Source organism: Strix uralensis, chromosome 4 (assembly GCF_047716275.1).
Source record: "Strix uralensis isolate ZFMK-TIS-50842 chromosome 4, bStrUra1, whole genome shotgun sequence".
NCBI classification, from domain to species: domain Eukaryota; kingdom Metazoa; phylum Chordata; class Aves; order Strigiformes; family Strigidae; genus Strix; species Strix uralensis.
In genome coordinates this window covers 27,312,722-27,334,480 of record NC_133975.1, presented here as the reverse complement: position 1 = coordinate 27,334,480, position 21,759 = coordinate 27,312,722, and the positions used below count along the sequence as shown (strand labels likewise).

General features: G+C 43.8%; 1 protein-coding gene across 1 annotated transcript in view; it reads left to right on the top strand.

Annotated features, from left to right (window-relative positions):
- PHOX2B (paired like homeobox 2B) overlaps window positions 1-257 on the top strand; it is a 1,999-nt gene extending 1,742 nt beyond the window's left edge. The window contains exon 3 of the mRNA XM_074865054.1: window positions 1-257. This exon is cut by the window's left edge and continues 199 nt beyond it. Within this exon, the coding sequence (XP_074721155.1) occupies window positions 1-257 (257 nt within the window).
- The last annotated feature ends 21,502 nt before the right edge of the window (window positions 258-21,759 follow it).

Here is a 21,759-nt window from a genome sequence, read left to right as displayed (position 1 = left end):
GCGGCGGCGGCGGGGGCCCCAGCCCCGCCGCCGGGCAGGGAGCGGCGGGGCCCGGCGGGCCGGGGGGGGAGCCGGGCAAGGGAGCGGCGGGGCCCGGCGGGCTGGCGGCGGCAGGGCCGGGGCAGGGCTGGGCGCCGGGGCCCGGGCCCATCACCTCCATCCCCGACTCGTTAGGCGGCCCCTTCGCCAGCGTCCTCTCCTCGCTGCAGCGGCCCGGCGGCACCAAAGGCAGCCTCGTCAAGAGCGGCATGTTCTGAGCGGCGGCGGCGGCGGCGGCGGCGGCCCCTCCCGCTCGTTAGTACCCGCCGCCCGCCCACAGCGATGACCAGGGGCCCGGGCTGCGCCGGGCTCCGCGGGGCAGGGACCCCGCGCCCCCCCGGGGGGCCGCGCCCGGCTCCCCTCGCCCCCAGCCCGGCGGCGGGGCCGGGCCCCGCAGCGCCTCCGCCGGGGCCGGGGAGGGGGGGGGCCGCGGTCGCGCGGGGGGCGCTGCGCGGGCGCGGAGGCGGCGGCGGGCCGCGGAGACTGTGCCGGCGGGCGGCCCGGCGGCGGGGGAGGGCGCCCTGCCCGCCTCTGGGGCTTTTTTTTAAGCTCCTTTCCACGGTCGGCCCGAGCGACGAAGTGTCTTCTCCACCCCCCCCCCGCCCCGCCACCCTCCCGCCGCCCCCCGGCCCCGCGCCCGGGGGCGTTCCTCACTCTGCCGTCCGGTGTCACTGTCCCTCGGTCGGGGCTCGGGTCTCTCCGTTGTCGCCGCCGCCGGCACCCCGCCGGGCTCGGCCCTGGCCCGGCGGCCACCGCCGCCTCCGCACCGCGGATCCGGCCCCTGCAGGGCCCGCGCCCCTCACGGCGGACGGCTTGTATTTATTATTAATTATTAATTATTATTACTTATTATGATTACACGATTCACGCAGTTTTTAGGCATCTCCGTTAGGGTTTTCTAATTTTATTTTAAAAGGCACAAACTATAGCTCTTAGTTGAATGTTGACAGGTATGCTTTCTCTTTTTCCGTGTCTTTCTACAACTGTGTTCTGTGACTCAACTGTATAGTGTTAATATCAGTACAGACTTGTCTAGTTGACCGTATAAATAATGTTTTCCCTTCTCGTAGTCTCTATGGCGTGTCTTTATGGAGAAATAAGGTTCTCACGGGTTCGGTTCCCTTTGCGTTTAGAGAGACCAGGTTCAGGCAATGATATATATTTTTGTTATCGGTTGCATGTCGTCTCATTTATTTTTTTTTTTCCTTACCTGTTGGAATATGTTTGTGAGCATAATCGTCATAAATTATGTTCAGTCAGGGTTTTCAGATTTATTTATATGTGGTTAAAATGAATGCTTCTATTTAAAAGGGGAAATATTTCTACATGTGCATATAGTTTTCCAAGAGTGTACCATTAATTGATTGTTGATAATAAAAACCAAAAGCAAATATAGCACCGTAGCTCTTCTGATTTCTTGTCAGGGCTTTATCTGGAGGGAGGGCTCGGGGTTTTTTCTGACAAAGATTGAAGGTGCACATCGCAGAATCTGGACTGAGTCATCAAAAGGAGATGGGCTCGGCAGCATTATTTTTAATCTGCGTTACCATCAGGAAGACCATAACTGCGGGTCCCATCATTACTGCCTAATTGTGCCGTTATTAATTATTTGCAAACAGGCTGATGGGGGGGGGGGGGGGGGGCGGGGGGGGGCGGAAGAGGCGTCAGATCTGACCTTTTGCCGCTACCTCGAAAATTGGAGATGGCCGAGATTAAGCGATACCCGTTAAAAGAAAAAAAAAAAAAAGGCGTAAAGTACAGGTCTGGCCTATCAGCGAATGAAGCATCCTGCAGGCCGCCTGAGAGCTTTCGCCAGCCGCGATACCAGCCGTGGAAGGTAACATTTGCCCCCCAGGTCTGCAGCTTTTCGCAAGCGGTTCTTCTGCTTAAACCCTCTGCTTATACCGAGCGCAGGGAGAGGAGCCGTCCGCGGGGACTAGCGCGGCCATGGCTCTGTTGCCACCCGGGCCAGGAGTTGTCCAGCGGCCTCACACCTGGGACCCGCTTAGCTTTTACCGTCTGGCAGCGGGAGGCAGCGGAGGCTGAAGCAGCGCCCAGCCCCGCCGCTGCCGCCGCCGCTCCCGGAGCCCCGGCGGCGCGGCCCCGACGGCTCCCCCGCGGCTCGCCCGGCCCTGCCCTGGGGGCAGCGGGCAGCGGGGTGGGCATGTCAGACCCCCGCAGGGCACGGGGTGGCAGCAGAAACCCGGCCTCGCCAAGACGAGCCGGCATCCAGCTCCACCAGAACCCCTCGGGCAGGGGCGGACCCCGCCCCCGAGAAGTGCCGGGGCGCCCCGGGGCTGCCCCTGCAGCCAGGGCACTTGCGGGTGAGCTGCAGGACGATGAACTCTCTCTGACTCTGGCAGAATCAGTTGGGGGAAAAAAAAAAAAAAAGATTGTTTGGGGATTTGACTGAGAAGCAAATATGGCAAGAGCGTTCCTCGCACGGTTGGGGTGCTGGGGAGAGGGTGCCAGGAAAAATGGGACGAGTGCTGTTTCACTAATAAAAATACCTCAATAATCAGTTTTAAAATGCTACAATAAAACACGCAGTCTATTTTCTGGAGGAAAAAAAGCCTGTATCAATTTCTTGAATATATGTTTTGTTATAATGTGGGTGGCTTTTGTCATTTTACTTTTTCTTCCAAGTCATTTCATGATCTAAGAAAATCTTTGTTAAAAGTAAATAGACTGTTTCTAGGAATCACCCAGTTGTGGACTGCAGTGCAGTTCTGCTAATACCGATCTACATGGAAAGAGTTCCCAGCTGGAGAAGCTGCAGTGCTCAGTCCATCTGCTTTACCATGGCTGAACTGATCCCTGAGCTCTTAGAGAAGACGAGACCTGTATTATCAGTAAACCAACCAGTCAGCCAAGGGTGATTTAAAGATACCTCTCCTGGTCAGGCCTTGCTGTGCGAAGCGCATCAGCTTCCATTTCATGCCATGCACTTGTGATTTGAAAACATTAAGAGATGACAACACGTTACTTCTTTGGGTATTTTTCCGCCAAGTTCACTGCTTTGTCTGCTAAAACTTGGGGTTTATTTCTAATATGATGCCTTCAGCTTCCAAGCAGTGGATCTAGCTACATGTCTGCTAGACCTTTCCTCTCTTTTAATTTTACTACACTGTAAACTGATTTGCATCTTGATCTGTCAACTAAATAGGTTGCAACCTTTACAACTCCCACACTCCCTAGGGCTCAAACACAAGGCTTAAACTTTTCAAATCTTCCCCAGAGCTGGAACCACTCTCTTCTGTTTCTGAAGATGCTTTGGAAAAGGGATACCAGGCCAGTACCAAACACCGCGCTCTCTCACTATTGGTTCATACAGAGTTAAGATCACCTATTTCTGATCACAATTTTGCACTTATGTATCTAAGCTTCTCATTAGTTCTTTTTGGAAACTTCTGTTCCATCACTTATTCCGTCTGACCCATAAATCCTTTCCCAAGCTGCTTCTTTCTATGTTCTGGTTGCCCCTCCGGCACAACGAACCAAGGGGAGCCTGAGCCATAGGGCACCACCGTTTATAAGGACCAGTATGCCTGTGGCAGACCAGTTGGAAGGGTCAATTCATAAACATCAGTGGCTGCTTGGTCAGGTAGAAATGGATGATTTGAAAATACATGAGGTTTATTTCTCTGACCTCTCTGCAAAGGCAGGAATTTGAAAAGGAGTATTAATTAAAATAAGTAATCTACAGGATTGCTGCTGACCTTTATAAGCACAGAAGCTAGAGGAGGGCCATGGGTACCCAGCAGGAGCTCAGGAAGGAAGAAGATGCCAAATGGCTGCTTACCAGTGGTACCAGCGAAAGCCAAATAGGCCATTTGATCCATTACACCGAGAGATGCTCGGGGGTTCACGAGGCAAGGAGATCTGGGCAGAAGGACCTAACAAATCAAAGGATACTCCAGTAAAGACACGAGGGTAAGATTTGTTATTTTTGTTGGTTTTACCTCTCATGTTGTTGAAGTAAAGAATAATTTATTACCCAACTCAAATTCAATATGAATACATGTTGTATCCTGAAGAGTTCAAAGGTAAATTCACATTGTGTGTTTGTAGCAACTTGAGTGTTTCATTGTCTGCTCTTTTAAATGCCCAGACTTGGAATTGATGTTTAATGCCAGATTTGGCTCTGGGGCAGCTCTTGAACTCATTCTCACTTTCTTCTCTCCAATACATGAACAGTAAAAGCAATTCCTGACTGCAGTATGCATCTCTCAGAGGGATGAATGCATGACAATGCAAACATTAATTTTGCTGGTAAAGAATATGTAGCTAGCAAATAGAAAAACTGCAATTAATAAAAGCAGTCCTTTACACTAAGAAGCAAGTGTGTCTAAAGAGTTTGATCTTTACATATCTGCACTTACTTAATAAGGTTACAAAACTATTATCAACCAGTGGGAAAGGAGGTGTCATGAAAAGTGCTTGTGGTCCATTAGAATCATAGAATCACAGAATGGTTTGGGTTGGAAGGGACCTTAAAAATCATCTAGTTCCAACCTCCCTGCCATGGGCAGGGACACCTTCCACTAGACCAGGTTGCTCAAAGCCCCATCCAACCTGGCCTTGAACACTTCCAGGGAGGGGGCAGCCACAACTTCTCGGGGCAACCTGTTCCAGTGTCTCACCACCCTTACAGTAAAGAATTTCTTCCTTGCATCTCATCTAAATCTACCCTCTTTCACTTTAAAACAATTACCCCTGATCCTATCACTTCACTCCCTGATAAAGAGTCCCTCTGCATCTTTCCTGTAGCCCCCTTTAAGTACTGGAAGGCTGCCATAAGGTCTCCCCAGAGCCTTCTCTTCTCCAGGCTGAACAACCCCAACTCTCTCAGCCTGTCCTCACAAGGGAGGTGCTCCAGCCCCCTGATCATCTTCGTGACCTCCTCTGGACCCGTTCGAGTGGGTCCATGTCCTTATGCTGGGAGCCCCAGAGCTGTATGCAGTGCTCTGGGTGGGGTGTCACAGGAGTGGTGTAGAGGGGGAGGATCACCTCCCATGACCTGCTGGCCACACTTCTCTTGATGCAGCCCAGGATAAGGCTGACTTTCTGGGCTGCAAGCGCACATTGCTGGCTTATAGGCAGTTTTCCATCCACCAATACCCCCAAAATACTTCTCTGCAGGGCCATTCTCAATATTTTTTAAAATCCTGTTTTCCTCTCACCTTTTTTTTTGACACTGTTGAAAGTACAAATAGATGTACCTAGCAGGAGTATGTACCAGTTGAGGTCAGCAGCTTAGTGCTGTGGTCTGAAGCGTGAGCTCTTTCTGAAGGCAAAATCTGGGGTCTCTTCAAATTAAGCTCACCATTAATTCTTAGACACCTACTAAACTAGTACCTGTCTGTAATTTTTTGCTGCATGTTTAACATGAATCTTTAAGAGTCAAATATTAATCTATAGACTACCCTCATCATCTGTGACGCAGAGCAGCGCTAGAAAGGACATATTACAATGGGAGATGAAGCCTTCTGCTTCTGTCACTAGTTTCATTTGGTCCTTTACAACTGTTATGAAATAAACCGGTGGCTTCATCCAGGGTGATTCTAAAATATGGCTCCATCTTAGAAAAACAACTTTGCACCTTGTACTTCACACAAGAGGTGATCAAGTAGGCCAAGGAATGATTTGAGAGGAAACCTATCTTCTCAATTTGTGGGGAATTCGTAAAGAAAGAGTTCAAGAAACTTTAGCTGTGAAAATGAAGCTCATGGTGCCACTTCCTAGGTGGGAAATTTCCTTTGGAGAGAGGAAATCACCTTTTGGGCTGGTCCTTGTCATGATTATCATATCAAAAGGAAATTAAAGTATTTGCACTTGAAAAGTATTATTTCACATTATTGTTGCAGGCTGAGGCAGTACTTCTTCCCATTCCTTTCCAAAAGAGAGGCAGTAAGGGAATGCCAGCAACGTCTCTTGCTGTTTCAAACATCTCAGAAGAATAATGTATAAAGTCTATCAAGATTATTAGATAAAATTTCAAAGCAATCTTGGGAAGTGTGAGAGAAGCTATGCCTTTTGAAGAGTCTGAAATCTAACAGCATTAAGGCCTCTACCAACAGATTTAATGTATGTATGGGGTCTTCAGAAGCACTAACTTCAGTATCATTTCACAGGAAGATGTTTATAGAAAATGAATCAATATATTAATTTCTGCTAAGGAGAAAATCTATCCAGGGAACAAAGCACAAAGTTCCTGAGTAGCTGTGGTTATTTGGTTAATGAAGAGAAGTAACTGGAGACTGTGAAACCTGTGTCTAAGAGAACTGGTTCTCCTGTATGGATGCAATATTTGGGAAAGCTTGGGTTGCTTGTTTCAGAGTCATGGGGCACCCAGAGCTCCTAGCTGGAGCTGTGGCCACTTATCGCCTTGAAAAGCCAATCCACTTCCTTCAGAGAGTGCCCGCAGCAGTCCCTGTAGCCATGTAGCCATAAACACCTGTGCTCTCAGGGCTATTAAAAACCCAATTACGCTTTGAAGAGCAAAGGGAGGGGGCTCACCCATCCTAAGTCATGCCAGGAACCAGGGGGTCCGTCCAGCTGCAGCTGCTGCCGATGCTTCCCCAGCCTGCTCCCTCCCTGTGATGACAAGGGACCTGAGCCACAGAGAGCCAGCGGCAGCACCTAGCGGTTATTTCTGGTGCTCATTTCCAAGTAGAGCCAGGAATAACCTTTCCCCTCCGCTTAACCATGAAGATGCTGGATTTGGCTCAACATTGGCCTGTCTTCCTTCTTTTGAGCTGCGATGCTCTGTGCAGCTTTCCACCGCTGTGGCCTCCTTGGGCTTGTAGGACTCTCTTCCAGAGAACCAAGGCAAGTAGAAGACAATTCAGCTTCAGTGAGTCCTTGGTTGCTTTGCTTCAGTTTTGCAGACTGTACAGAGGAGCAAGGTAAGAAATAGCGGAGTTGCTACAAAGTGGAAGCTTCAATTCTCATTGAAGTTTATCATCATGGTGTTAGTGGAGTTTAATGCGATGTACAGTTACACAGAAATATTCCACAGGCTGTCACAAGCTGCAGGTTATTCTTACTTTTTTTTTTTTTTTTTAACCTAAAGAGTCTGACATAGTAGTTCAAAATAATCTCCTCAGAGCAGTGCTGCCAGAAAAACTCAAAAGCTGCTGGCCCTGTATTGATTTCACAATATCAAACTGTTTCTAGAAACTCCTACCAAAAAGCTCTTGCTGTATTATCTTTAAAAAGTTACCAAAAGGGATGAGCTCAGAAAATAAGCACCTCAGGACTCTCCATAGGTGATACTGTAAACAGAACGCCACCGCATTTGGATGTAAACATCTGAGGAAGCCTCTCTCGCTTTAATTCCAAAGTTATGCACTTCCTTTACAAACCAAGTGTCTCTTAATTTTTAATAACAAAGTCTTCTTACATTTGGAAGAAAGAGTGGTGGTTAAAACTGTATCTACTGCTACTGCATGCACTTGTAACGCATTATATGACTGCCTATTTTAGAACAGTGATGCTTTAAACACACAGATTGAATTATCACTAGGAATATCTCTATGGAGATGAAAAGTTAGATAAACATGGCGTGGGTGGTTTTGTCCTGCCGCAGAAAAAGAGGATGCCCTAGAGGGACTTCTAAGACCTTCAGTCCCGTCATATTCAATTCCCACTGGAAATGTAGCAATATTTCTGGGCTGATTCACTATCAAATCTGGTGGCATTCGCAGAAGGGTGGTAAGAATGATTGAGGGTGCACATCATTCAAGACAGGTCAAGAAATTATTTGTATTAACAAGAGGGTGTGCTGTACTGTAGTTATGAATACTAAAGTACTGATGAGACTGGAGAAATAGAATTAGGCACTTTTGGTTTTTTACCCACTTAATCTCACCTTTCAGTGACCACATCACTCAAGCTCTCTCCTAACATTGGCTAGGAGACAAAAAAAATAGTAAGCTAACACAAACCAGTGTGATTATTTGATTCCTGCCTTAGCAACTTTAGAACTGGGAAAGAGAGATACTTCCAATCCCTAGATAATCAAACTGGGACTCATTGACACAAGATTTTGCTGAGGTCAAGATTTTAGTTAAATTCTGCAAAGACCCAAGCTCTTAAATAAGAATATCCATCTAGTATAGTCTGGATTAATAAAATACTCTGAAAAATTTTCGATATAAACCCACCCATTTCAGGGTCTAGGCCAATCTCTGCTTATTAAATATGAGACCTTTAACAAATATTTTCCTCCCCAAAAGATTTCTTGTGTTTTCTTCTAAGTCACCTGCTACTGATCAATTCCAGCAATGGGTTTACAAATTGTAGATCATAAATTTTAGGCTGTACATCACTCACTATGTTCCTATATTCTAATAGGAAATGAAGGCGTGGCCTCCCAAATTTCCCTCATTTACATTTCTTGATTGTCTTTTTTTGGTGGCTAATAGTCCCTGTTATATTCACGGGGTCAGCTTCAATCCTAGCCAAAGTACATTCTACAGCTGAAGTCAAATACATCTGCAAAAGTGATTAATTTTTCCTATTACTACTGATTTCTTTCATTGATCAATACTTTCACTGGTGAATACCAATAATACATTTAAATGTCAGTGTGGAAATTAATTATTCTTAATTATTTCCTTTCAAATATAATAAAACAGAACTTATTTATTTTGAGATTTTGGGATATATGCATAAATTTAAGGCCAGACTTGTCTTCAAAATTGTGCAGAATCGTTTGTACAAAACTTCACAAGCTTAAAATACTTTTAAAGTATTTTACTTTTTTAAAATTTTCACAAAATATTTAAAAGTAATAAAAATGTAAAAAATTAATCACTTAAAAATAGGCATGTTAAACTTCCTGTAATTTCTAAACTGAGTTACATGTGAGTTCTGAACAAGAAGGGGTTTCTCTAAACAATGAATAATATTAATGGTACAAGAGAAGATTCAATTATATAACTGTGTATTGTAATTCTCAATGATTTATAAAAGGCAAAATTCAGATATGCTATCCAATAAATTATCATTAAGATGAGACTACGGTTTGGTCTAATAGAATCCCATTATTTAGAAATGGAAAAAGAAACCCTATTAGATTACAGAGTTAATTCCCTGCCAGTGCTGAGGTCACTGCTCTTTCACTCTCAGGCTTTTCTACATGAAAACTGTTGGTACAGTTGAAGAGTCTTCTTGAGCAGAGTTACAGAAAGACAAGAGGAGCTCTGTGTTGACCTTGCCACTCCCATAAAAGAATGAAAATAGCTGTAGTGGTTAAATCACCTTAATATATAATTTTAAAGAAGACGAAAAATCTGTTAAGGTCTGGGGGTAAATACCCCAAAATGGCAATACACCCCAGTGCTGCCAGTATATGAGGATTAAAGACCAACCAAACCAAAGCCACAATGGTGCTCTGAAATGAAATTAGTCCTAGCACAGCGTGAAGAGCCTTGTGACATACACGAACAAGAGGTTTTTCTGGACCTAAAGCTATTGAGAAATTTCAGCTAATACTGGTTTCAGAGGGATCCACTCAGCATACGACTTCTAAGAATAAAACCGTAGCTTGGAAGACAGTTTTATATTGAAGCTGAAACGCAGTGAGAGAAGAAAGGCTCTCTTACATATATTCAGTTGGGGTAACAGGGAAGAGAGCTGGATCAGATAGATTAATTTCCAAAAAGTCCCCAGCAAAACTATACCTGTTGTGGGCAGAACAGGTAAGAGACCCTTAAAGACTCTCCTTTCTTGGTCCTTAGGCACCGAGAGGGGAAGGGAAGACATGCTGCTATACGTGTCAAGAGGGCTGCGATCCCACTGAGAGTGGTGAGAACTGAAATCTCTCCATAGCCTGTAAGTGCAGGCTCAAAAACCTCATCTGTGTATTTCTTCTGCATTTCCCAGAGCATTCTGTGGTCTCCTTTTCTCACCAGTGATAAATTAGCCATGAGGGATGTGTTTTCTGAAGAGGATATCAGAGGGTCACACAGACGTAGGCTCCCTCAAGCGTGACAGTTTCAGGCAGAAAAGAACACAGATTTCAGCTGGGTGTATCCTGTTATCGAGGCGGAGTCGTGCCTCCCAAATTTTTCTGCACAGCGGTAAAAGCTGAGACATGAGGTGTACTGAATTTTTCTCGGGGGCAGATGCACTAGAAACACAATTTATGCCCCTCCCTAATAACTACTTCTCTCACAGCAACCAAAGGTTCCACCCAGTCAGAAATGGCCATGAGGCTCCAGGGGATGCTCACCCCAGTGCCACACAGTGCACCAAACCCACTTTTATATGTCACTTGTTTGCTTGCTGAGCTTATGAATTGTCCCCAATTTTTCCTCCTGAAAGCCATTCTGTTCTTTGCTGCAAGCACCTGGACCTCCCCTTTCCACCCTGGCACCAAACTGCCACGGAGTTTAAAGGGCTGTGATGACAGGTCTCAAAATGCCTGGGTGTCCCCATCAATGCTGACAAACCTGCACTGCTGACAGCAACACTGCCTCACATTTCAAGAAGCTGTGAAAGAAAATTTTGCGTTTAGTGGAGGAGTTTCTATTTGTCCATTTAACATCATTAAACTGAGATCTGTGAATTTAACAAACTTGCCTTTAACAACACAGCTGGCAGTTGAATAAAGATGTTAAAATTATTGCTTACTTTCAGTGGCTGCCTGAAGAGAGTTGAGAAATATTCTGTGTTACTATGTTAGGAGGCACAAATCACTGAATTGCTTATGTCATTTAGGCAAACAATAACTATAAAAAAGTATCAGGTACTGTGAATCAGTGCAGCTCTGTGAAGATACAGTATTTAAAAACCCACACCAATTTGTTGTTCTAAAGACACAGCTTCAAAAAATTCCTTATTTGGTTGTCACAGCATAATTTTAAATTTTTTTGGTAATAGAAGTCCTGGGCTGTGTAGTTGACTCACCAGCATACAACTCAAACAAATGATGTTTCACTGATGGAAAACTGGTGAAAAAGAAGATCTGAACAATTATACAAAACAGATAAGCCATTAGCCTCTCCCGGGATCTAATGATCTGCTCTGCAGGATCATCCAGGCTACAGCCATAATTAAAGCTGTTCCTGAGTCATTCTGTTGTAGCACAAAACATTAACAAAAGGGAACCTTTGGCAGCCTCTGTACAAGGGAGGACTAGGATGAGACTGATGTCTGTTACAGGATAGGACTGAAATGTATTTGAAATACAGGGCTATTGTAATTTTATTACTATTTTATTTAATAGGCTACCATTTGGAAGCATAATCACATCTGGATAAAGGCTTGAACATGCTTTTCCACAGTGTCACCTGTGGGAAGGCCATTATTCAGTTATGCTGAATGTGTTATATTATTCTATTAATCCCATGTTTAAATTACTCCTCTATTTAAACAACACTCTTTCAGCCTGTTGCTTTGTTAGTTGATAAACACCATCTCTGGTTTTGATCTCCCCTTGATGAAGACACCGACATCTGTATTTTCATACTGGTTTTTGTTTTCCACTGGAAATCACAGTTCTGTGATAAATTAAGTGCAAATCCCAATCCACATGGCCAGTTTGTTCAATCCATGTGAGAACCTCCTTGCGAGGTAAACAAGTCAGCTAGGCTTGTGCTGCCAAAAGGAAACCATTAAGACTGTTTATTGCTATCCTGGGCCACTTTAAAATTACACACACAATTGCTTTTAAATGTTCCCATTTGGAAAGAAGAAGCAAAGGCGTTCCTAGCTGAAGTCTCATTGCTCTTCAAGCAATACCATCCATTGTCCTGGAAGAAGGTGGCCTCCTTTTTGCCTATCCCAATACTTTCAAGAAACAGCCCAGGTTCTACTGGTAGACAACTATATATACACTTAATAAAGCTGGTTCCTGGTTTTGCCCAAGCTGCTCAAAATTTTGCTTTCAGATTTTCTACATTCAGCCCAAAATTTCACTCTAAATTGCCTTCCCAATGGCTTACCTCTCTGAGGCATCTTCTTCACGTACAGTACTATGTAAATATTACTGCAGTGGCCAGAATTAAGAAAAACATTTACTTCTATGCCATTTTTGCTGTGTTTCACAAAAACAAATATTTAACTTATCAATGGCATCTCTTAACATGTAAAATGTTGAATAAACCTAATTTGGGCTAAACATATTCTGTAGTCTGGTATACTCCTGAAGGACTTTCTGTTATCTTTGAAGTGACCAGAGGGAACGTGCATAAAAAACAAATGCTAAATGTGCAGAATTAATGGAATGATCCCTGCTCTAAGACTTTTAAGTGTTAAATAATAATTTTTGAATACTTTGATGAAAATATGTGATACTTCTGGGTTTATTTCATTTGAAATAATTAATCTGGTAAGTCTTTTTCACAAAGCAAATTATTGTCACTGCCTCACAGCTCCAATTTATTATCCAAAGTAATAACCTTGGCAAAAACGTCTATTATTTCAACTCTTGAATAAGAACTTGGTTCACATGTCTAATGCTCTGTGTAAGAGAATTAGCAGAAACTCATCTCGATGTGGTTTCAAAAGGGGAAACTAAGCAGACAGCCTTGTTAATTTAGCATATAGACTTGGAATAAAGTACAACATCCATCATCTCTTGAAATTCAATTAAAAATTGGTCTTGTGTCCAAGAAAAAGGAGCCAAGTTTCTGCTGGAAGCAGAGGCTTGCAAGATCACTAAAACCCTTAATGCTTCTTTCATTGTGGGAGCCAATATGAGAGAAAAAACCAGTTTGGGAGTTCAAATTACCCCTCACATTAAACGCTACAACACGTGTAATCTTCAGTTTGGGCTTGCTGCTGTTGATGCAATGCATTCTGTCACCATGGACACATGGGGAATTCCAGCTGTACTTCTCCCCTGGTCCTTAAAATCTTCCCGTGTGCTGCTGTATGCTGTGGCAATGCTGAACAGGCTTTTGCATGCAAGGTGAAATATCCTTCCTTACCATATGTCCTGTATAGTTCTTACTCTCGCACAGTAGGTTTCCATGTGTGATAAAAGGATGCTTGCAAACACACTGAGATTTAATATCTGGGGAAAGGGAAGCCTGAAAATATGTTAACAAGATTTTCAGCATTAAACACAATTTTGTTTCAGATTTCAGCTGTTAAACATCTTAATTTGTTTTGCTTTTTACTCCAGTAACATAATGCTAATACACTCTGACAGCTTGTGACTCCATGCCGAGGAGGTTTCGCAAAACAATCTCTTTGCTTGAAATCTGATTTACGAAGTGCCTCAGTCCTTTAGCTGGGTGGCAGCAGTCACCATCACAACACTTGTCATGACTCAAAGTAGGAGCACAACCTGGGCAGTTTTTCCTTGTTTTTTTTTTTATTTTCTTCTAGTGGAGGATTCACTGAGATGAAGGAATCCTTTTAACCATTTAATGTCCTCATCCATCAATAAGCTCAGTCCAGAAAATACTGTCATGTAATGTCTGCCACACTCCAAAGGAAATAGTGGATTTTTTGTTTTGCAGCATATATTAACCTCTTGGTGCAGAACAGAGGTAGCATCTATGCAATTTATTTTTACAATATTTGTTTTGGCTGGGTTGGTCTAACAGTGAATGCAGAAATCTTTTGGACTCCATGTTCTCCTTCCAACCTAACCTAGCTTTGGGCTTCTCCTCACTAGCAGTGAGGTCAGGCTGCTGACTGGGTGCTCATCCTACATACAGCTGCCGGTCACTGCTGAGCCAACAGGACCATTTGTTCAGTTATAGGCCAGCCCAAACCTTGTGTGTGCTACCATTTTCCTGGGAAAAAATCAGTTTTTTGTCAAGGGGTACATGAGGTTGTACTTCATATCACGAAGCTCTGCAGAATGGGCATGAAAAATAATAGATGACCACAAACATCTGCTCTCAGAGGCAGCTCTCTAGGCCTCTGCCTGCTCTTGGCAGAGGTAGGTCTCTTCTCTGCATACATGCATGTGGCTTGTCCTGAATGAGCATATCCTGGCACTTTCCAGCACCCCAACAGGCATGTTACATAGCATAACCACCTCCAAAGGATAAGCACCATGTGGACCATTCGTTTGAGTAATTGTATAATTAACTGGAGAAGATGATTTGGCATCAAAACTTAGTGAAAAATCTTCTCTTCACCTCTTCTCCCAGTAAACAGATTTTTAGATTTTTGTACATTTATTTTACTAAGATAAAATGTATCTTCTCTAGGCAGAAGATAAAACTGCTGCTGTGCGATCAGCAGTGCAGATGTTTCCAGCTCTCCCTCTCCATAGGTGAGACATGGGAAGCCAAGCTAACATCACCTAGCTAAGAAGCCCAGCCTGCAGACAGACGAGAGAAATAAACCACATGTGCCTGCCTCACTGCAGCAGGCACCACTCATGAAAACATTCAGTTTACAGTTTTTAGATCTCCTTTCTTCCAGAAACAGAACACCTTTTGCCATGTTTTCCTCTCAAAAGGGCATTTAACCAGAAGGGTTCCACCTGCCTCACTCAGCTCCAAGCATAGGAAATGATCTGCCAACGCAACAGGTCTGTAGGCTAAATAACTGTGGTCTGCACAGAGATGCTGGAGCTGGCTTCAGCCCAGCCGGCTGCTCCTGGCAGTCTGGCTGAGGCAGTGCAAAGTGTGCTGCTGCTTCGTGTGCCACATTTCTAGACAGGCTGACTCCATGCTGATGGGCTTCTTGCTCTGGTGACTTCTACTGCAGTACCCGGATAGCCAGGTCTTTCTGAACTCTGCAGTCACTATGCTATAGTCACAGTACTCTGTTAAATGCATGCTTTTTAAAAAATTTTTTTTTGGGGGGGGCGTTTGTTGTTATCTATACTGAATTTCTAGCATCTTTATTGCCAGGTGGTAGCCTAAATTAAATTCACTAGCAAAGATATTCTTCCTCTGGACAAACTAGTTTCTGTGTCCCATTTATCCCTTTGGAAATAGATATATAATAATATTTTTCTGCCTCACAGTGGTGTTTTTAAATCTTATTCAACTAACTATCGCAAAGTGCTTTACTGTTTTCTGGTGATGATGGGTTCTGTAAGCACCAGTCATTAAATACCCCACAGAGTCAAGCCCTCCTTTTCTGTTTCAGCTACTTGAAATATAGTTGAAAAACTGGAAATATTTGAAAATCTGAAAAACAAAGTCAAGGTACCACACAAGGCCAGTGGCTCTGGGTACCTGACTTGAGGCCTGCTAAAGATGTCTGATTATCTGGGGGAGTGCAATTAGGTATTCTTGAAAATCCAGCTGTTTCCAAGTCCCTGACGTTGGGTGCTCAGGTATTGTGGTATTCAACATGATTCAGTCTTGTCCAAATTATTTTATATTACTGCAACACAAAGGAAGTAATTGATATTTGTATTCAAGCTGCAGCTCAGTACTGTCAAAAGAGATACATCTTGCCTTAAAACTGTAAATAAATAAAATTATATTGTAGAATTTATTTCCTTTCCGTGATGAAAAGTACTATGGCAGCCTGTGGAGAAAAATGTCTTCTTACATTTGCCTTGCTAGCCACAAAGATTTAATAAAGATTCTCAGTGCAGCATGCGCACAGCTTTGCCACACTTGAGCTGCTTCAACCATCTTATTATTTACCTATTTCTGCAAGGGTCCCCACGGCAGGCAGTGCCTGCCCTCTTTGCATGCACCTTTCCAAAGCCTACCAGGCAGTGACAATGCTTATTTACAGCCCTTCTTTCTAACTGCAAATGGACAGCAAGCAGCTGAGAAATGCTATAGTGAACAATTGAGAAGAATTTCTGTCTGAAAAGCAGAATCCCTGGCATCTGAGGGAAAAAAATGAAGCTGTCTGCAGTGGCTGGTGACAGCAACCTACAGCAGAGGGAGGAGTGGGGGCTGTGCGCTGGCTGGGCTGTGCAGGGCAGGCAGCAGGGCCCTGGCAGCGCTGGGCAGAGCTGGATCTGGCCAAATGCAGCTCCTGGCCAGCTGGACGTGCCATGGGAGCACAGCTGGATTTTGTTTGTGTGCAGGACAAGGCTGAGAAACTGGCTATGTCCTCAGCTGAGAACAAGAGGGGGGGAAATGCTGCAACTCCACCATTTACCCTTCAAGAGTTTGCTTCTGTTGAAGTCATTTTTCCATCACAGGCACGCAATTCCTGGAGGTTAGTTATCACAACTCTTTTGCATCTGACAATTGATTCACCTTCATTTTATCTAGCCTATAGCTGGTAGGAGCTAAAGTTGATTACTTTTTGTGTCAAAGCTTACTGAGTACAGTGTAAGCCTTCAGCTCTTGGGTGAACAGTGCTTGAGGGTTAGTGTCAACTGAAAGTGTGTGAAAATAGCCACATGCATCTTCAGGTATAGAGGATGCTTGAAAAGCCTTTATGTAGCAAAGAGAAATGTATTCATGTGTTTAATTGTATTCATGCTGTAAGCAGATTTTAAGCATTCAAGATGAAGAGAGATACTGAGAAAGCCAAGTATTGAGTGATAATATTCCAATTATAAAATGTTTATCTGCATCTATACCTTGCTCAATTATTTTCTCTACTTAACACATAGCCCGATGTGAAAAAATACAGCTTTAAAGTTAATGTAGCACCTATATAAATTTGAACAGTATATAAAGAAATACAATAACTGTAAATGTCACCGTACATAATCACCCAGGCTTTTTTCTGACATGTAAACCCAGCTACACAGAAGACTTGCAGTTTGTGCAAGTCAAAGGCTTTCTCCTTCCCCTTCAGCTGACACACAGATTTGGAAAATGCAGCTGTTTTTCTGCAAGGTGAATAGAGCCAATTCTGCAGCAAAACCTTCCCATGTTTTTTCACATCGCTGTGGGCAAAAGCACATTAGTCACTACCTTTAAAAGAGATAATGGCTTTTCATCTGTTGTGTGCCCATGTGAATCCATAACAAATGCTCTGAGAGATAACAGCTTTGGAGAATGAGATCTGGGATGGGCTGATTTGCCTCTACCACTACCTCCCAGCTTTGCCGTCAGCATGTGTACACATGCGAAACACATAGGTTACATCCCAAGGAAAGTGAAAGTCGTTTTGTGAGGCTGCAAATTAATTCTGAAACTCAGCTCTGGTCTGTTGGAACAGACTTGTAATGATGTCACTTAGCAGCACACTTTGTCATAGTTCTCTTTAATGTTGGCCTACCTTTTCAAAACTAATAACAAGATACAAAATACTTTTAGGATTACTGGTAAGATACATGTTAACTGACTTCTTTACATGGAGTGCTGTCCTTTTATCCTTATATTTTAAGCTCAGCCTAAGACCTGTGAATGATTTGAACAAGAAGGCAGAATGCATTTCACAGCTCTAGCTAACATTGCTCTCTTCATACTTCTTATCTAAAGCCTAACTGGGACATGGCTGGGTGTTGTGCTTTAACCCCAGCTGGCAACTAAGCCCCACACAGCTGCTCGCTCACTTTCCCCCAGTGGGATGGGAGAGACAATCAGAAGAGTAAAAGTGAGAAAACTCGTGTGCTGGAATAAAGACAGTTTAATAGTAAAGCAAAGGCTGTGCACACAAGCAAAGCAAAACAAGGAATTCAATCACTACTCCCCATCACAGGCAGGTGCTCAGCCATCTCCAGGAAAGCAGGGCTCCATCATGCATAATGGTTACTTGGGAAGACAGATGGCATCACTCTGAATGTCTTCCCCCTTCCTCCTTCTTCCCCCAGCTTTATATGCTGAACATGATGTCATATTGTATGGAATATCCTTTTGGTCAGTTGGGGTCTGCTGTCCTGGCTGTGTCCCCTCCCAACTTCTTGTGCACCCCCAGCCTACTCGCTGGTGGGGTGGGGTGAGAAGCAGAAAAGACTTTGACTTTATGTAAGCACTGCTGAGCAATAACAAAAAAATCTCTGTATTATCAACACAGTTTCCAGCACAAATCCAAAACATAGCCTCATACTAGCTATTGTGAAGAAAATTAACTGTATCCCAGTCAAAACCAGCACACTGGGCAAAGAGGGTTTGCAGGAATCATGTGCAGATTTGGCGCTAGGCTCTCCCCCACCAGACTCTGTAAGTGGTGCCTCCCTCTCTCCAGGGGACGGGCACACCATGAGCACTGGCCTCTGCCCAAGAATGGTTTCAATATAAACCCATGGAACCAGGAAGGGCACCAAAAAAGCTACATCTAATATGAACCAAGCCAAATGTTTTCTAAAAATCCTCCAAAACACCTGTTCATGAAACAGCTCAGAGAGCTCAGTTTCACCTTCAGGTTGGTGATGATCTGAGTGTTATCATGTGTCAGTCAGCAAAAGCTTTAAACTAGGACTTGAATAGTACCACAAAGTCCAACACAGGAAGTCCATGCTGAAATCTAGGCTACTTCAATACATTAGTATTAGTTAATAGACCATACAGATGCCAAATCACTCACCAGAATTCATTTTTTCCTAAAGAAAATTTGTAATTAGACTAAAAAAACCCCTTACATTTAATATCCTTTGGAAAAATAACCACTTTGTTCTCACATGGCAACGTTTAGACATAGTCCTGTGAAAGTGTATTTGGAAGTGATAGGGACATGTTGAGAAACAAGAGGATAAGTGCAACATCTCCCCTTGGACTTGTGCACTTTTATAGTGTTTTATGAATCTCCCCAAAGGCAACCTAAGAGCACTTGGCCTCAGAGAAGAGGGGATATCCATCACAAGCACCTGAATCCAGGTCCCTGGCACAGTGGTTCTGGCATTACCATTGACACAGAAATTGTTTCAGAAGCAGCTCATTTGTCTGGTACATCCTACACATTTTCTGAGCTGGAAAGAATTTGACAACTCTTTCTGAGACCTTCCTGATATGTTTGTAACCTTTTTAGCCCCATTAGCACCTGAGAGGGGTCCTTCCAAGTATATATTCCATAAAGGCTTATATTCATATCAATATAGGTCTTTTAAGTGATTGAGGATGCTTTGAGACACAGCAATTGTAAGTGTCATGCCATGCTGGGGCATGACATTCCATCCTCAGGTGCTGGGTCAGGCACGTGATTTTATTCTATTGTGAAAGTCTTCTCCCAAGACATATTTTATTACTCTCTCAGGATTGAATACAAGAAATTTTCTCATTTGTAGAAAATGTTGACCTTCATAGTTTACGCTGTTGAACATATATAGGTATAGCATGACTGGCTAATACCTGTTGCATTGGTGATTTTGTTTCTGGTAATACAGACTTACTGATCATCCTATTACCTAGTAATGCATATTTGTGAATGCCCTGAAAACAGTTTGGTTATTTTTATGATTTTTTTTTTTTTTGCAAGCTCTTTAAACTGCTGAAAGATTAATGGAACCAGTCCTTGCAGGAGGTATACAATCATCAGAAGTAGGTAACTATATTGAGGCATGCAAAATTATCCAGAAGAGTCTCAAAGTCTGAGTATACTGTGGTGAGCAACAGGGTTTCCCACAGAGCATCACATGCTTGAGGTGCAATATTGCCAGAGATCCTCTTCGCCCTTCCACAAGAAACGTGTCAGATGCCAGGTGTATTGTATAGAAAGTATGTTTTAGTGAGCTCCTGAAAACCAGAGACTAGGCAAGAGATTACTTTGAAGGGCTATGTCATGTGTTACAGAATAAGTATCATTTGCTATCTGATATTGGTGCTTGCCTTTTTGGAAGAAAAGGTTTGACTCTATCCTCTGAGACATTTTCTGTCCCACAGGTCCTAACGCTCCGCTCTGACACTCAACACAAGAAGCTACCAGGTAGTTTCTAGAGATGTGGATGTCATATGCTTGTCATTGGGGTAGTTTGTTGCCTATAATAAGAGATGATAGAAAAAAAGGAATTTTAAAAATCTTGTTTTCTTCTTCCTGTTTGATAAATTCTGTTATTTCAATGAAAGATTTGCATTTCTGTTAATTTTGATTTAGTTTCGGACTCATGTGACTGGTTGGCTTCAGCATATTTTAAGCAGCAGGTTACCTGCTTAGAAAAAACACATCTGTGAACTGTGGTCCACAATCTGTGGCATTAGCAAAGAGAATTTGCAACGCATCATGTGCAGTGAAGCAGATGGACTCTGTGGATGAATTAACAGTGACTCATAAGATTGTCTTAAATAATGGATTTTTTTTTCCTAAATGGCTTAAAACCCCATATGCTTTGGGGAGGAGAGCTCCAATAGCTGCTCTTGCAGAGCATGGGGTATTCAGTAAGGTCTACAGAGCAGCAGCTATAGTCTTGCAGAGGGGTAAGCATCCCTCTTGCATGTTTAACTCATGCTACATTTTATAACAAAGATGAACAAGGAAACAGAATACCTCCCCCCCAAATACCAACCCCACGCTGTACAGGGAGAAGAGTCACAGCCTGTCCTGTACTTTCTATCTCTGTTTTGGGCTCTCATTGTTTGCAAAACTTGAGCAGCTTCCAGTTTAGTCATTTCCCCTTATCAGGAAATTCAGATGAAATTACATTCCTACCGGAGGCTTTTAGAGGTATATAGGAGTCTTGTTTGCCTTTACAGGAGATGTATTTTTCTGGCATCTTTTCTTTTTTTTTTTTTTTTTTTCCAGCCAAGTGTGGTCATCTGCTCACTTCCAGTGTCCACAACCTCTTCTGATTTTCACTGTAAACATGTCTCTGAAAATGAGCATTTTGTCATGTTGTTCCCCAGTTACCCAACCTTTTCTCAGGAAAGCAGAAACAAGGTGGGAGAGAAGAGGGGTGAGCTTCCTCTCTACAAAGTTTATTGAGTAAGTCCTTAACCAGCTTCCCATTATCAGGAAAGGGATCCATCTGAGACCAAATCTTTGCTAAATTGGGCAGCAAGAACTGTACCTAAAGCTAATTTTCTAAACAAAGTGGTAGCTGCCTGCTTTATCTATCCCCCAGAAGAGTTGTCTGGATAAAGGATCAATACTCATGAGATGAGCAAGCTACTGCTTATTACCTGTGCCTAGAGCCTACAACAGCTACCAGGGCCTGGCTGTGTTCGCTGATGATCTCTGCACCAAAACGCTCACTAAAGAGAGGAAACAAAGAGCAAAACAAAGGGGGTCAGCTGGACCCCAGAGCAAGGGTGCAGAGGAGAAAACAGAGCCCTGGTTCCACCTGGCTGCGATGGGGGTAAGGGGAGGGATGGAGGCATCACACCCAGGCCAGATGTGGAGGAGGCACAGAGCTGTCCTGGGGGCCCTGGCACATATCCCCCTTTGCATGGGGTATCCTTCTGCCCTGATGTCTGAGTCCCATCTGTAGCAGCCCACTCCTCTCCCACACCACCTCCTATTTCTTCTATATGCCCCCAGCTTCATTCCACTGCTCGGCCAGCCATGGTCCTCTCCCGGGGCATGCCGAGGCCCTGTTAGCAGGGTGGTCTCCCTTGGGGCCCTCCTGCCAGCCTTTGCTATCTGCAGACAAAGGTGCTGCAGGTGACACAACTCCCCTGCTATAAGGTGTGTGGAATTACTTTGACATTAAATCAGTGCCAGTGGAGTGCACCTGCATCAGTGCCCTTTTAGGATCATGAATAGCTCTGAGCACATCAGAGCTGTTAGGTCACGTTCACCAGAAAATAATGATAATAATAAAAAAATCATACCAGGATTTCCAGCACTTTACTTGGCTCATAAGGGTCACAATCACCAAAACCGTGCTTGTCTGGGTGCCCAGCAACCTTGGTGCAGAGCTGCTAAAGCAGAAACAACTGCCTGACTGCCTCCAAATTCAGCCTCAGAGCAACCTCCAGCGGCAGCGAGCTGTTCCCACAG